Source organism: Megascapheus bottae, chromosome 5, assembly GCF_031878675.1.
Source record: "Megascapheus bottae isolate mThoBot1 chromosome 5, mThoBot2.hap1, whole genome shotgun sequence".
Classification (NCBI taxonomy): domain Eukaryota; kingdom Metazoa; phylum Chordata; class Mammalia; order Rodentia; family Geomyidae; genus Megascapheus; species Megascapheus bottae.
In genome coordinates this window covers 10,777,578-10,795,120 of record NC_143513.1, presented here as the reverse complement: position 1 = coordinate 10,795,120, position 17,543 = coordinate 10,777,578, and the positions used below count along the sequence as shown (strand labels likewise).

At 43.6% G+C, this 17,543-nt stretch overlaps 1 protein-coding gene across 5 annotated transcripts in view; it reads right to left on the bottom strand.

Moving 5' to 3' along the window:
- Pde1c (phosphodiesterase 1C) overlaps positions 1-17,543 on the bottom strand; it is a 213,462-nt gene that overhangs the window by 50,958 nt on the left and 144,961 nt on the right. For all 5 annotated transcript variants that reach the window (XM_090332680.1, XM_090332681.1, XM_090332678.1 and 2 more), the window contains exons 6-14: positions 16,911-17,027; positions 16,070-16,210; positions 13,012-13,112; positions 11,636-11,764; positions 9,713-9,814; positions 9,040-9,160; positions 6,704-6,785; positions 4,974-5,094; positions 3,930-4,105 (exon numbers count right to left, since the gene is read on the bottom strand). In XM_090332680.1, coding sequence (XP_090188806.1) covers positions 3,930-4,105; positions 4,974-5,094; positions 6,704-6,785; positions 9,040-9,160; positions 9,713-9,814; positions 11,636-11,764; positions 13,012-13,112; positions 16,070-16,210; positions 16,911-17,027 — 1,090 coding nt within the window. The remainder of the gene's footprint in view (positions 1-3,929; positions 4,106-4,973; positions 5,095-6,703; positions 6,786-9,039; positions 9,161-9,712; positions 9,815-11,635; positions 11,765-13,011; positions 13,113-16,069; positions 16,211-16,910; positions 17,028-17,543) is intronic.

Sequence of the window (17,543 nt, the reverse complement as noted above, 5' to 3'; positions counted from 1 at the left end):
CTCATTTTCATTCCACCTGCTATCAGCCCATAATCCAAATAATGTCTAGGTTCATGGTCCATGAGGTTTATGGTTTATATTTATGATGTCTGACTTTATTTTCCCATTCAGCTCCCTTCACCTCTTTAATATGTGATGGCATTTTCAACCATTCTTCTATTGATCTGACAGATGATCAGTCTATCCCCCCACCCTCCCATCTATTCCTCCATACCAATCAGTGGCTTCAACTCCCACTACACACATTAAAGCAGATTCTGAAGAGAAAGAAACAAGGATAGGCTGGTTAAAATGTTTTCTATATGCGATAATGATTGAGAAGCGCTGGTGTGAAACTGGAATATTTGTTCTTCAGTGTTTCACGACATGCTACTTTCCAAGAAATTGTATTATGATGGAAGGATTTCTTTATAAATAAATTATGTCCATCTGCAGCATAATAGTCTTCTAATTTCTGTAGAAACTGAAACTAAAAAGTGAAAGAATGCTCTTGCAGAATGAATGCCATCTTCTGTCTGGTCCTTCCTCTCATTCTTTGGTGTCCTAAATGGGGCTCACACATCACCCCATCCTTGTTTGACACAACACCTGGCCCACAACATATTCTCCTGAAGTATTTGTGGACCCAGTGCAATACAACTGTGATTTATACCATCAGGCAATGTAGCCTTGCTTATACATATTCCACTTTCAACACCATTCACAAGCATATAAAAAGAACATATACACACTCTCAGAGCCTAGTCTGAGAAAACTGTTCAACAAATGTCAGCTTCCTTAACCTCTAATGTAGATGAATAAAAAGATGACTGTTCTACATAGAGAGGAAAGCTGAGGCAAGAAGAAGCAAATTCACTACATGCAGAGCTCATTTTCAGGAGACATAATTTATAATCCTCCCCCACTGAATCCATGGCTATCATTCAGCATTTAAGATATCTGTGTTGAAAATGATTTTGATAAAAACTGAAGGCATTAAATTCTGATTGGCTACAAAAGACCATAAAATAGTACCCAAGCATGAAAAATTCATATGACAACTCAGTCAGACCAATTTTCTGTGGAAAGTGTAAAAAAAAATCACCTTAGAAGAAATACATTCCAATACCAAATCTGCTTTTGTCCAGAGACAACTACGTACCTATGACAGTTTAGATTTATTTAGATTAATGAATGGTGCCTCAGTGACATCATGATCAAATCACACCTACACCTCCTGGATTTTTATTCTCAGTGCAGCCACCTGCAGGGGAGTGCCTCTGCCTGCTCTAAGTTTCTATCTCTGGCTTGGGTCTGAAATTGCTGATAACGGTACAATCAGCCAAACAGTGGTAATCAAAATGCAACAAATCAAGATGAGCAACCTAATGTAAGGGAAACAAAAATATACACACAGGAGGTAGCGATTTGTTCCTCCATTTCCATCACATTGTTTTATATTCTTGTGGTGAAATTATTATTGCTAACACTGTTACATAATAAAAAATAGGTGAAGGCATTCTAATTTACATATGCCCAAGCTCCTGGAATTCACTTTTCAAGTCTTGGCTTTGCCTTGGCATTCATAGAGCTTTGAGATTAGTAGATCACCAACGGCATGGTTTATTTCCTTATGCTCCCCACTTCAAACTATCCACGTTGATGTGACTCATTGATGTGATGAGACAATGGCTCACATAAATAACAGTAGAAAAATAGCGTGGAATCAGCTAGGGAAAGGGACTACCAACAGAAAGATGATTGTAATTTGATTTCTCCTTACCATCAGTCACCCATCAACCGCAATATTGGGAGGCTGGAAATGTGCTAAAATGTGAATTTTCTACTGATGCTCTTACTACCAGGACATCAGCTTTACTTCACAATGGCTCTTCCTTTTCTCATGTGTTTAAATAGCAATTCCCATTTACCATATATCTAGTGATTTGTGTATATGATACTACTTGTCAGTCACTAACCTAGTTTCCAGTGATTTGTGTACATCTGTTCTTTGCATCCATTCTCTTATGTGCATTGTTGTCCTCCAAATTCAATCTCAAAGAGCTTCAAAGACACTTTGCAAGTTGTGTTTCATTTCTCTCTTTCCCCATTAGCTGGAATTTGCCTCAAGTACCAAACTACCCTCCCACAAAACTCCCATAACCCATACTCTATACCTTGACCCATCTCCTTTCTCCATCCTCAGATCAACCCTAAGTCCTGGCTACCTAACACTTTCCCAATGATCCCAACAGCTTTAGGGACAGACCACCTCTTTCATGCTGCTATAATTATAAATTCTAAACTATTTATCTATCCTTTGCAATGGGCCAGTTTTCTGTTGGGAAGAGAAAGGAACCTTCCAATGCTTCCCTGGTTGATTAGCTTCCAAGGGTAATATTAGTATGCAAGATCATTGCAAACAAATGATTCTCGAGTACCTCTTTAAACTGTGTGTTGTCAGGACCTGGGTTTTCATGTGTAATGAGTGCAATTGATTAGGAGAGTGTACTTCTTTTGAGAGGATACAGCAGAATCCATGGCTGCCTGCAGCGCCTGCCAACGGGAAAGGTTTCCAGGCTGAAAGCAATGAATGGATTCTGAAAGGCCATGCTTAAAATAGGAAAGAGTGTGGGCTCCCATCATAGCACAAAACCAACACCTGTCCCAAAGTGATAAGGGGCCACTTCTGTCCCCCAAAGCCTCATAAATCTAAATCCTTTACATAAAACAAATAGCTGAGTGAACAGGATTCTGGGGCCGGTCACAATATAAGCAAATCCAACCTGAGTCTGATTCCCTCCTATTCTAGAATCCCCTCTCAATGGGGGTTAGGGGGTTCTCAAAAGGTACCAAGACTACCTATGGTCTTCTATTGGTATGGTTTCATACAGGCGGCCCTCTCTGATGGCATTAGTGGTTTTATAAGAAAAGGATGAGACCCAAGCTAGCCACTCACTCTGTCTTGCCACATGACAGCCTCCACCAAGCAGCAAGGCCCTCACCAAATGCTAGTCCTATGCATCTAGACTTCTTGTGACCCAGAAATTTGAGGCAAATAAGTGCCTATTCTCTGCTAATCATGTACTTTTTTATTATTGAAACATAACATGGTCTAAGACATCTACCATCCTACTTTCTTGTCGTGTGTTGCACAAGCATACGCAAAACACAAGGGCAGGTGCTGTGATTGGGTTCAAAGCTGTCCTTGTCCTCCCCTAGGGTCTAGAGCTCAGGGCTCTTAGGGGGTGATGACTCCTAATCTTTTAGATGAACTGTGTGACAATGTCTCTTCCTTCTGTCTGTGACCAGCAAGATAAGGATGTCAATTACTTATTTCTCTACCCTGGGCATGGAGCCTAGGAGGAAGTGGACACACAACAGATGTTAGCAAAGGCTGGCCCACGTTGAAAGTTTGTCTCTGCAGGCCACTGGGATCAGCTGGGTCACTAAGCTCCAGGAACTCTATATTGTTACTGTGTCTTCTTATATTATTAACATAATGCCTTGCTAATTGTGTGGACATTCAGTAACTGTTAAATAATGGGTTAACTTGAAAGAGAAGGAGGAGAAGGAAGAAAAGAAGGAGGAGGAAGAGTCAGAGGAGGAGGAGGAAGAGGAGGAGGAATAAGGGTCTCACATTTAGCTACAAGGCATGAAGTGAGAATGAGACATGATGTTCTTGCTCAGAGTTTTCATACCAGGAGGAGCTGATTCACATCACATAAAAGGACATGATACTAGAGCATCCTATCGTTCACTGAGTGATAGCTACAATGAAGATCAAGACTGGGGACCCTTATCATCTGCAATGTTATAGCCTGACATTTCAATCTGAATTGCAACACCCATAAATGAGGGATGACGAGCCTGTGCTCTAGAGCTCTGGGCACAGTGGTCCTCACACTGTGGACCAGCCTCCTGGATGGGTGTCCCTCACCCCACGTTACCTTTGGGCACCTTGGCCCTCCACCTCTCCCGGTTGACGTGCACCACCTCCGTCCAGGTGGCCTTGAAGCTCTTGTAGTCCACAGGAATGACGGAATTGTTGATGGGGGCACTTCCTTCTGACCCAGAGCTCTTGACACCTGAACGCTTTGCATCCGAGGAGTTGATGCTGTTCAGACTGAAGAGAAGATGAAGATCAAACAAAACAGAAGAGTAAAAATGAGCAAGCCATGAGAGGGGTGATCAGACAAGTCAGGTAGTAGATATGCAATTCCTGTGACTCCAGGTTGTAATTATCCCCTTTCCTATATGTGACAGCAGGGAAATTCTAAAGTTTCCAAGGAGGGGAAGGAAGTGATATTAACATTATACTAGCTAAATTCTCAGTATTCCTAATGGGTCTTCTTTCTTTGTAATTAGGATCCAGTAACATCACTGAATGTGGATGCATTCATAGTGTGCCTATCTCCAAACCAATTGTTTTCCCAAGCTAACCAGTGATATGGTCCTCTTTCTCTACCCTCCCCCTGCATCCACAATCCCTCTGCCTCTGGTTCCTCAAGTCCCAGAAAAATGAGATTGTTGGAGACATGACATGAGAAGATTTTGCTTTAAATGGGATCCATTCCCCTAAAAGTCAATGAAGGCAGACTGGATAAGAGAGTGAGTCCATCTGTCCTTGCAGAGCTGTACAGCTCTGGGGACAGGAACAGGGGAGTCCATTTTCTTGTGAGCAAACAATGCAGGTGCATCCCTCTTGAGCATCCATAGGGTCCTGTTGTCCTCATCCTCCTCCTGCCTTCCCTTCCACCTAATTGGTTCTTTCCCTGCTCTTCCCATTCCTTCCATGCTCTCCCTCACTGATGGCCAAGTGCAAGGCTTTGCACGGACATGGAAGAGAACTTTCATTATGGTACGACTGCAGAAGTGGGGATGATAGACTGGGGTGGCCAGGAGAGAGATGATAAAGCAATCCCCACAAAGACACACCCACAAGGGACTATCCATGCAGAATGCCGACCCCTGCCCCCCACGCCCTCACTGACCTGGAACGCCTCTGTCCTGTCCCACCAGTTTGGGAAGTCTCATCAATTAAGGGACTCACAATCTTTTCGGTCATGTCGGTGAGCACAGTGAAGGTGGGCTCCACGATGAAATCTATAAAACCTGCAACAAAGCAGCCACATCTCAGCAGAGCAAGCGGGAGCAGATGGCCCCCTCCCCATGCAACACCCCCCCCCGGCTGGGGAGGATCTGAATGTCATGACCCCCTTCCATTGCTACAATGGATAATCCCGCGGATAAGCCTAACTCTCCTGAGGAGAGTGAGCACAACACGACCCCAGAGTGAGCACAGGACAGATAAGGAACCCTGGGAAAGCAAAGGAGGCAGTTCTCACCAGGAAAGACTTGAGGACACCTTAACAGAGGTTGTGGATATGAGCACTGGCAGGGAGGAGACATGCTCCTTGTTTGTAGGGGTAGGCAAAAGATGGAAATGCGGGCAGGAGGTGACTACCTCAGGCTTGGAAGAGAAAAGCTGAGGGAGGCAGCCACCCAGAGCTCAGGGGAGAGAGGACTCTTGGAGGCAGGATTTAGAGGAAGATTAAAAGACTCTGAAGATATTTGAAACATCATATGACTTCTAAATGTTCTGTAAGAAAGTTCATGGGTCATGATAGGCAAGAAGGAAGTAAGCAGGGCTGCAAGAACCAAGATGTCTTGCTAGCAAGTTGTATCAATGTTGGATTTTTTTTCTTTTTTCTTTTGCCAGTCCTGGGCTTGAACTCAGGGCTTGAGCACTGTCTTTGGACTTTCTCAAGGCTAGAGCTCTACCACTTGAGCCTCAGCATCACTTTCGGCTTTTTTCTATGTATGTGGTACCAAGGAATTGAACTGGGGTCTTTGTGCATGCTAGGCAAGCACTCTACCACTAGGCCAAACTCCCAGCCCTCAGTGTTGGATTTTCATGTGCACTATATCTTGTCCACCACCCAACACTCCCTTAATGTCTTAACAGTAACTACTAAGTTCACTTTGCTTTTAAAACATCCCAGTGTCTAGCAGTGCCCAGCACCTAACAGGAGCCATGATGCACTGTACAAAAAAAAATAAATAAAAGAAGTGCTCAAAATGCAAGCAGTGGAGCCATCAAATTAGGGTTCAATTTATTTTCGGAGTGCTTTCACTCTTTGCAGGTAGAGATTCCTGATGACAATTGACAGACTGGTACCCTCTCCCACAGCTGAGGATTTTATAATGCATAATGTACGATTTGCAATGCACAGATTATCACTGCCACCACCAACAAAAAGCATTCTTCTGAAACACAAATAAAGAATTATAGGGAAGGAAAGATGGAAAAATGGAGAAAGAGAAGAAAGGGGGGAGAGAAGGGAAAGGAAAGCAAGAAGGAAAGGAGGCAGGGTAGGGAGGAACAGAAGGAGGAAGGAATTTAAAGGGCCCCTTTCAGGTCCTTTAGAAGATCAGCCTGCCCTGAATTCAGGGTAGAAGGAGCATCATGGATAAGCAAGACATTGACCCCACTATCTCATGGGGAAGTTGAAGCCCCATTTTCTCTTGGCAGAGAGTGTCAGAAATATCAGAGTACCATTGCCTGAGGTTGCCAGGGCCCAGCCACAGCTTGAGGAGAGGCTGTCCTGGCTCCAGCACACAGCCAGAGTCCCCTACAATGCCACCTGGCAGAGCAGCAGGGTTGGTACCAGGTGCTTGGTGCCTGACATAGGCTCCCTCTCCCCAAGAGGCCAGCACCTACCTACTTGGGACTGGGCAACCATGGTGGACTTCCGGTCACATAGAGGAGAAAAGGGCAACCCCAGCTCTGCTTCTCTGTCACCCTAGAAACACAAGAGGTCATAGTAAATTAAGGGATAGGAGGTGAGGCTACCCAGATTTTCTTTAGTAGCATCAACTGCCACTTAGGACATTGGTCTTAATTACAATTACATGATGTAATGTGTCTTCATGGGGCTTTTTACTCCACACAAAGGATGCAGGGAGCAGATCCCACTGGGAACCAGCCATTATATCCCACCACAAAGGCTCATGCTATCCCCAAGAAAGTCTCAGTAGGTAGCATGAGGCTCCCCAGGGAAAATGAGACAGTGGGCAAATTTTTCCCCATGCCCACCAGGGCCCCTCACCAGCCGCTATACCTCTCCTGGCTATAGCCAGGCTCTGAAACTACAATTCAAACTAGTCCAATGGACCAGCCTAGTCCATTTTTATGGACTAGAAAGAACTAGAATAGATGAGGGCTTATCAAATTATATAAGACAAAACATGACTGACAGGTGCAACTCACCAAAAGCAAGGCTATAAGGCAATGATAAGGAAAATTTAGCTCATTAAGGATGGCTTATCAGAATGCAACCCAGAAGCTCAATAGTCATCATCAGAAAAGGGAAGGTAACTCCTCTTCTAGTAGGATCAGTTCTCAAATCACACCTGGAAAACGCACTCAAGAGAGCAGTTACTGACTGCTGTTGAATCCTGCCTTAGACCCAGGGATTTGTGGACACTGAAAGATTCAAGTTTAATGTGGAATAGTAATTCCAACATCCTGGGGTCATAATGAGGATGAAATGAAAACTATTATTACATCATATTTACATGCATGTACATACACGCTTGCACACATCCTTTCTATCAAACCAGAAGCATAAGAAAATAATCACAAGGATAATTTGTTTTCAAGAATCCAAGTAGTGGTGTTCACAGCAAGACTAAGTTCCTCAAATATACTCTCAGGACCTTAATCCCCAAAGCTGGATATTAATGGTATTTGGGGGTAGTTAGGGCTAGATGAGTTCATCAGGGGTGGGCCCTCATTTTGTCCTTGAAGATCAAGCTAACACACCTGTTCCATGCTATCACTCTCCATGTCAGGAAGCAGTCAACAGGCTCACACCAATGCCAGTCTTGTGCTCTAGTACATTCCAGATCCCAAACCATGATCTAAACATATCTGTATTTATAAGGGACCTGGGTGTTTTAGAGCCGCAGAAAGTGAGCTATGGCACAACAGAAGAGCTTATCTCTTGTCAGTTTAGAGCACCAGATGAATCTGGTTTAGGTATGCTCCTGAATTAGTAAGAATTGACTGAGTTTGCTTCCTTAACTGATGCTCCTGAATTAGTAAGAATTGACTGAGTTTGCTTCCTTACCTGCACATTCAGTCTCACAATCTGTGTATCAGGCCCTCATGTCTTCAAAGCAGATAATGGATGACAGCTCCTCTAGACATGAGGTTGGTGCATGAATGTGAACCTGAGAGGGCTTTGGTCTTGATGGTGTTCATTTATTTCCTTTTCTCTTTCTCAGTTTTACTTATTTGTTTTAAAGCAAATAGAGAAGTGTGTGTGTGTGTGTGTGTGTGTGTGTGTGTGTGTGTGTGTGTGTGTGTGTGTATTGGTCCTGGGTCTTGAACTCAAGGCCTGGATGCTTTTTTTGCTCAAGGCTAGCACTCTACCATTTGAGCCACAGCTCCACTTCCAACTTTCTGGTGGTTAGTTGAAGATACGAATCTCACTGACTTTCCTGCCTGGGCTAACTTTGAACCTTAATTCCCAGATCTCAGCCTCTCAACTAGCTAGAGCTACCAGCACCCAGCTGAGACTATTCTTAAAGACAGAAAAACTCTGGTAGTTACGTTAGAATATAACTAGGGAAAACAAAGTCTGGTGATTTCATAGCCCTTATTTGCCACTGACTTTTGGAATTCCATATTACAGTCTTATTCAATGGGAAGAAACAATCCCCCAAATTATAACAGAAATAGAACACAGAGCTTAGCAACCGAATCCTGCAGGATGATGGCCAAATAAACACCCTTCTATAAACCAACAAGGGAAAAAGAGGAAAAGAGACTCCTCAAATGGCATTTTAAAAAGACTATGGAACAGAAATGCATAGGGTAGACATGCATGAAATTCTTGTGATGATGACCCATGAACCAGAATTTAGGTAAGATTCAAACATTGACAGCCAGAAAGCATTAGAAGCTATGAAACCCTTCTTCCTCAATGACCTGGGATAAAACAAATCGTTCAGCTGAGGCCAGCACAGAGATGACCAGCAAAGAGATAGTACCTGTCTGAAGAATTCCTCCAGCAGTGACATGGTCCAGCGATGGTGCAGGTCCCAGGCCTTGGCAGGGTGGCTGATGTCGGCTGTGTGCAACATCAGGGACAAAGCTTTCGGCTTTTCAATCCTATGAGCCCAGAGTGTAGACAACACAGGTGACTCATTAGGCCCTCTGTCATTCACCTCACACCTGCCTCAGCTTCGTCTCTGTGGAGCCATCTTCCAACTAGGTTAGCGCTCCCTGAGTCTCTATAATCACTGAACTAGGAACATCTCACTCCAACTCACCATTCCAGAAGGCAACTTGGACACAAGAGTCACTCATTGATCTGTTACCTCTGCATCCAGGGATCTTTGATTATTTAGTTCCCCACAGGAAATGACTCTACTTGGCAGCCCCATCATTTACTGCAACCCTAATGAGAGTGGGTGTTAACTGTGAGGTGTGGACACCAGGCTCTCGCCTCCCAACACCAGACTAAAAACCCACTTGGCACAGTCATGGTGGAGGACTCAGGCTCAGGGTATGGACACATTCTAGGGTGGACACCTAGAAAGACACTCCATATCCTCAGGACACGCCACACCACAGCCTGGATGTGAACACCTTCCTTGCAGACACCTAGCATGTTCTCTAGTTCCAGAAACACGCCATATCGCTGTGCCACAGCTCACTCACGCTTCTGGCTGCTGCAAGGCTGTCTTCATTGCCTTGATTTGCTGGAAATGACAAGACATATCCGTGGCCATCACCATCTCGATGACCAATGTCCGAAACTCCCTTGGGGAGAAAAAACAGAATGGAAGTTAAAATGATACATACATACATGCATACATACAGAAATACATACATACAGAAATACATACATACATACATACATACATACATACATACATACATACATATATACAGAAATATATACATACAGAAATACAGAGATTAGTTTATCTCCTGCCACTCCTAACCAAAATAAGTGGTGGGTTAGACGTGGCCTGCATGCGACCAGATTTCTGCCTTAGCTGTGGGTACTGGCTCAACAGAGGTAGAAAATCCCAAACAAAAATAAAGAAAGGGACCAATGGCCTGTCTGCACTTTAACATATCCTAAGAAGCAAGGGTCCAGGCTCTAGAGAACTTTGCCAGGGTGCCATGAGAACAAGAGCGTGGGCCCACTTACCAGACCTATCAAGCTGTTTCCTGCTGGCCCACATCTTTCATTCACCAGATGAGAAGCTCTGGGTGCTGCTAATGATGAACACTGAGTAATTATTGAGCTCTGCCTTTTGTAGATGATGGCCAAGACCAGTGCAGTCCAATAAAGCTAAAGCTAAAGATTCCCTATGGCTTGATTCCGGTGGAGGCAGGGTTTCACTACGTATCCCGGGCTGACCTAGAACTCACCATCCTCCTGCCTTAGACCCACTCTTTGCATTCCTTGTATAGCTTATTTAGATCCTTTCAGAGTGCATACTCATTCAATGAACAGTATTCATATTTCAATGAAAATGTAAACACGTGTTGAGCCACGACAAATACAGAGCTTCCAAAAGATTTATCTGAGTTTGTCTATAAGCTTTAAAATACTCTGACCTATGTTTAGAGCTGTAGTGACTTGCAAAATGGCTTGGAGATCCCACAAAGTGTGCATTTTAAGTGGATAATGTCATTTTAATCCTAACTAGTGCTGAGTTGTGGTATTGTCTATTTGCTAAATGTTCGATATTAATAAAAGAGATCAAATAACATTCTCAGTCTCACATAGCTAGTGAATAATTTTGTCTGTACTCAACCTCAGGCATGTTTAATTCCAAGGTCATAGCATAATTTAGGAAACAGGAATAAATTCTTTTTGTTCTGGTGGGGGGAGGTTTTACTACTGAGCATTTAGTACTGAGCTTGCCCAGGGCAAGCTGGTTGAGTCATACTCTTATCCCTTTTATTGGTATTTTACATTTTGTCTTATAGATGAAGTCTTGTTAGTTTTATCCAGGCTAGCCTCAGCCTCAGGATCCTCCCGCTTCAGCCTCCTGAACAGCTGGGACTACAGGCTGCATCGCTACGCCTACTAGTCCACAATCTAAATAATTCCCTGGGAACATTTTTAAAGATTCTTGTAAAACACAAATCAATAGTAAGGTGTTTTCCCAAATGATAAATGACAAAAATTCACATTTATGGAGCTTCACTACAATCAACAGGAATTTTAAGGTAATAATAGATATTTGCAAAGTGCCCTTTTTTGGACATTATTAGACAACACTGACAAATTTTCTTCCACAAGAATCTTTAGCATAATATTGAATTCTTTGACCAAAATTTGTTCCATTTCCCCACCCATTGATATAAAAGCAGAAAGATGGTGAAATAAAACTGGTGGGCCTTAAGCATAATCTTCTATAGCCTTCAGTGATACATTTGAACATCTAGGTCCAGAAAAAACAAGAAAGAAGTAAGAGTGAACTGCACACAGGTGGAGAGCAGTGGAATGGAAAGAGGTAAAGACAGAAAGAGAATACAAATAAAGATTTAAGCAGGGTCTAGTTTCAGCATCCATCTCCATAATTTCCACACTGACTTACGAGCCTCTCCCCTTAGCCTCACCTCCAGTCATCCTTCGAGAGGTTGATCAAAATATTCATCTCTTCATCTTCTTGCAGAAGGCGGTAGGCTGCACTTAAGTGGTGATTTTCCAGTACGGATCTGTCATTGTAGAGAATGGCTGGATCTGACCTGAACAGAAAGCCACACACAGTCATTGAGGAAGGGGGCTGCTGAGGTCTGCTCAGCTGGCACAGACAGGCTGGCCTGCACCGTCGCTCACCCAAAGTTTAGAAATGATTATTTGTCCCATGTAAATGGTAGAACCCAAAGGCTAAATGAGCAGTACAAATTATCCATCCACGCAGAACAAGATTCTGTGACCCATGTGTGGGCAGGAAGTCTGTGACATTCAGTCTGACAGCTCTGAGAAAACGATTTCATAACCACATCTCAATCACCTTCACTAGTGGCGAAGGTGAATTTTGTTTACTGGGCATTTTTTCTCAACATGGGTAATGTCGATCTTCCTTTCACTTTCTGGAATGATTTTAATTTTCCTTCATATTTAATTCAATGGATGCAATGGTACGGACCATTTAGCTGTCTGTGAGCTGCCTCTGGAAGAAGTCTGATGCTAACATTTTTCCATAAGAAAGACACAGGAGCACAGTTGAAAGTAAGAAGCAGCTACTTTCTGATGGTTCTCTCTCACCAGACAGGGGGCTATATGTTATTATATCTCTAACTTAATAAAAACTTCAACTCTTAGCGCTCCTTCATGTCTCCTTGAAGAAGCTGAGTCAGGAGATAGGAACTGGTTTCTCAGAGCTTTGCAGTGGCCAAATGTCGGGGCTGGGGGTGTGGAGATGGAGTGAGCTCTCTCCTGAGCAGGCTATTCCAGGACGGCATCCACCTGTCCCTGGCCAAACTTTGGAGTAGATCTAGCCAACCTTAAAAGTGTTAGATTTACTTATCAAATGACGGATCTGATAGCCCACTTAGTTTTCTGAACAGGGATCAGCAGAGAGAGTGAGAAGACCATCTCACCAGAACCTCAGAGATTGGAAGGCAAGAAGACTATTAGCGATCACATCAACCCAACCCCTCCAACCATCTGTCCTTACTGCCTTACACCATCTCTACTCAAACTCTGCACCACCTAATAGAAACAGGCAGAGCACCCCATAAAAAATACATTACAGTAGAGGAGAAGAAAGTCTTCAAGTTTGATCTGAGTAAAATGAGAACTAGGAACCGGTGACTGCTTTCAACTCTCGCCATTGATTGAAGCTGACCACCAGCCTCGTCTTCTGCCTGTAAGTTTCATTGTTTCGTAGCTGCCATGCAAGCGAAAGCTAGTGAAGGCACAGCTTGCTGACTTCTGAAACACTGTCCCTGCCTCATGTTGCCTCTCTCCATACACTTCCCAGGCTCACCGAGTCTGAATGTGGAAATTGTTGGTGGTGCCTGTGTGTTCGTAGTCATGGATGGCAGCTGAGAAGATGATGGCGAAGATCTCCAGCTCCGTCAGCCAGTTCTAAGAGGGAGACAGAGTAGTCAGGTACCTGGTCCCAGTTCTGACAGGGAGACAGAGCAGTCAAGTGACCCACCCCTTCCTCAGACAGCCTTGACAACATACCTGCCCTGCCTCCTTTCCACCCTGCAGCTGTGAGAAATTGCCAAAGGAGCTTTCTGACACTCAGTGAATTCATTGTATATGCCACGGCATTGAGAAATAAGGGAAGGCATGGGTCAAAGGGAGTGAAGATGGTGCAGTGATGACACAGAATAATATACGTTATATACATAAATTGCTTTGTTAAATGGCAAGATAAGGAACGGGAGTTTGGCCTAGTGGTGGAGTGCTTGCCAAACATTCACTAAGACCCAGGTTCGATTCCTCGGTACCACATACATAGAAAAAAAGCTGGAAGTGGAGCTATGACTTAAATGGTGGAGCGCTAGCCTTGAGAAAGCCCAAGCACAGTGCTCAGGCCCTGATTTCAAGGCCCAGGACTGACAAAAAAAAAAAGGCAAGATAATCAATGCATACCCTAAAATTAAGATAAGAGAAGGGGTAGGTTAGGAGGGGTGGGTGAGAATGTTGAAAGGGGTGGCATTGATCAAGACACACTGTATTCATAAAGTGCTTTGGTGAATGCAACTCCTTGTACAACCACTTAAAGCTAATAAAAAATATTCAAAATTTTTTAAAGGAAGAAAAAAATAAGTTTTTTGTTGCTTTTGCTTGTGAGGAGGCTGGGACTTGTGATTTTTGAAGCAATGCCCTGGGTTGAAAGAGTTAAGTAGTAGTTTACCTTTCCCCAGAAAGTCAAGGAGAATGAACATGAAGATTTTAAAAGGCCTCAGTCTTCTCCTGAGTTCATTCCTTCTCTCTCTCTCTCTCTCTCTCTCTCTCTCTCTCTCTCTCTCTCTCTCTCTCTCACACACACACACACACACACACACACACACACACACACACACGAGCACACATGCACAAACACACAATACAGACCTACTATCTGATTATGGAGGAATACCTATGACACACAGGTAAACATGCGGGGAGATGACAAGGGCTCTCCCAGTATGCTCCCTGGATAGCAGAACTAGTGTCACCTGAGAATGTGCTAAAAATACAAGTAAAATTTCTGGCCGAGAAACTCTAAATTGTGGCTCTATCATCTGTGCCTGAGGAGACCATCTGAAACTCTAGACTGGAGTTTGAGAGGACTTCTACTCTGGAACCTCCCTCAGCTGATTTCCACTGATGGAGTGAGGGTGCACTGATGTTTCCCATCCCTCTGTGCCCCTTAGCACCTGAGGTCTGTGCTCATGGCCCACGGGCCACCCTTTGGTGCCCTCTGCTCACTTTCACTACAAGGGTCATGGTGTTCACAAGATTTGGTATAGTTATTCCAAACTCTGCTCTACTTGGTTATTATCATTATACGATATGACATGAAAAAATGAATATGAACACAAAAATGGAACCACTTCCTTAGGACATAAGTCCAATGCTTTGAGCAGTTACTGATAACACTGTTATCAGAATAGGTGTGACAACTGCCAGAACACTGAGAACCCACATAAAAATCTAGCAATTGTGCATTCTGCTTTCTTCATGAATATCTTTAAAGAAACACATCTAGAAATTTTAAAGAGGGGTATAGTGAAAGTGTTAAAAAAAAAGAAAACCAGAAAAGAGAAGGGGAGAGAGAGAGAGAGAGAGAGAGAGAGAGAGAGAGAGAGAGAGAGAGAGAGAGAGAGAGAGAGAGAGAGAGAGAGGGGGGGGGGGGGATACTGTTTCGACAGAACCCAGGAAGTAGCTTGTAGTATGTGCTTAAAATAAGGGCATAAAATATATTTATATGACTTAAGGTTATACAAAAGGATTTTAAATGAGCATAGATCTTTATGATTCTTTGCTTTAGCCATTTCTTTCTATTAATAATTAACTTTTGTCATCATCTAAGAATATTCTTGAGAATTATGGCCTCCTTTGAAGGCAGGCATAGGTACCACATAGGATCCAAGAGCAGAACAGTTAATAAAATGGATTTCAAAAGAAAAATCTAAAAATATTTTTTTAAAAATGGAAAAGCTGAGCCACAACAAAGAAGGCCAGCTCTTAGATTAAAAGATAAATCAGGTACACACAGACAGATGTGGATAACAATAGTTTCTGTGGAAAAGACTCAGAGGTCTGAACCAAAATTGAACTAGTATAACATGCTAGGTCTGCTGGACAAAATTTCAGGCTGTGGGCACCACTGTTTTCCTGGCAATGCGACAGAACCACCACTACTCATATCTATTAACACATATTCAGTTGTAGTCATTATAACTGACTGCAACCTGGCAATGACAATGACAACCAGTGTCTACTTCATCAAGTCCAGGAGGAAGAAAAATTCGCAGACTTTCTATGGTGGGTGAAGCAATTCCTGGAAACAGAGTCTAAAAATATATCATCTTCATGGGCTAAACTCAACAAGAGTGAGGACATCCTTCAATAAGTCATTATCAGGACCTGACAGACATATTGACAGACAGAAATTGATGACAGGCAGGCAGACAGACAGACAGAGACAGAGCTGAGAGAGAGAGTTAGATATAGACAGATTATCAATGCAATCCAAGTATGGTATTTACATGTGAGAAATGCCAAGGAAGCTCCTTTGAACAATTAAACAACACTTTAACACAAATGAATGTTAGAAAAGTAAATGTATCCTGTAGAGTCTATGTTCTAGTGGATGGTGGGTGAGTGAAGAAGTGAGTGTACCTGAAATATCTTCTGTCCTTGTTGGGTTGTGGTCTGGGAAAAGGGCAGGGGTCGGGAGAGTGGAAGTGGAGTGAGTCAGATCACAGCACATTAGTGCATAGAGGGACCTGCCACCATGAACCCCCTTGGACAATGAGTTGAAGCTGATTGTGTTAGCCCATCCTCATATTTTGTGTAGTTCAAGAGTTGTGTTATCTACGTACCGCCACGCCTGTCTTGTAGAGGAGGTAATGCACAGTCTGTGTGACATCGGCGGCATGCATCAGATTGTGGTAAGGGTTTTTGTGCTTGCTGTAGCCCACTTCCAGAGCCTCCACAAAGGAGACAAGTGCAGAAATGGGGATCTGCAAGAGAAGGACATGCTTCATTTACAAGAGGGAGCTGTGCCGTGGAAGGCACATGGCCCAGTCGTTGCACCAAGTAAAAATCACAGGATCTTACAATGAACAGAAATCACTGGAGAACTGTCAAATAACATGAAATCAAATATGGGGCCCCTAGCTGCAGAACATCTGGCTTTGGATGCTGCTTGTTGTTTATCAGTTAGGGTCCCTGAAGAATGACGTCAGAATGATCTTAAAGAGCTTTAGTCATGCAAACCAAGGACTTGGTGCATAAGTAGAAAATGAAGTGAGTGATCACTATGCTAATTTTCCGTATTTCCTTGTTCTCATTCCTCTATAAATAGCCTCTGACGGCAGTGGTGATGGCACACAGGGGGCATCACAGCCTCTGATGGCAATGACAATAGCACATGCATGCACAATGAAGCTGGAAGGAGATGGGCAGCCATGGAGCCCAATCGTGGCAGGTTCTGCATGGTGACTCTAGAAGATGGAGATCAGAGGTTCCTCCAGCCCCTCCTCACAGAAGGCCCCCAGCCAGCATGGGCTACAAGTTCTGGGTAGCACTTAGAATAGCACATCCAAGCTACCTGGAGAAAATTTCCACAGTTTATTGAAAACGTGCCCGCCCCTGGTCATAAATCACAAGGATGGACGGTTTGTGGAGTTTATTTGCTTCTCTCTGTAGTAAAGCACTGACCTTAAAACGGCTGATCAGGTCATAGCGTGTAAGGAGCTCATAGAAAATGAATTTCAGTGCATGGTCCCCACTGGCTTCATTGAGGGAGAAGACATCAAAAGACCAGTTGTCCACATCCTGTGGGGACAGAGAGCACATGAGTATATGCCCACTGACCTGGCCACTGGGATTCCACAGCCAAGGACTGTGACACGCATCCATGAGAGTCCACATACATGCACATAGGTTCACACACTCACACACGGATGTGTCCATACACATCCACATGCATCTACACACATCCACACACTTCCCAACTCAGGCTTCTTCAGTTCAGTCTGATAGTCCTACGTAGTCCTTACTGTCAAAAGCAGTTAGTTCATCCTTTTAGTTAACAACAGGTAGAATTTCTCAAGTGCTTAGGATGTGGATTATGACCACTGGTCAAAGTCCCTAAGCCACCCTGTAGGTGTGAAACAACAAGATGGGTGCAGGAACCCCAGCAAATCTGCCCTCAGCACTCATCACCCCCTTGTGGGCATACACAGTGTCTCACTTCTGAAACACTTGCATATATGCATTTAGTGTACTTTAAGCACACTCACTCTCAGATGTGGCAACAGCCCAGGAGATGGTATAAAATGTCAACACTAG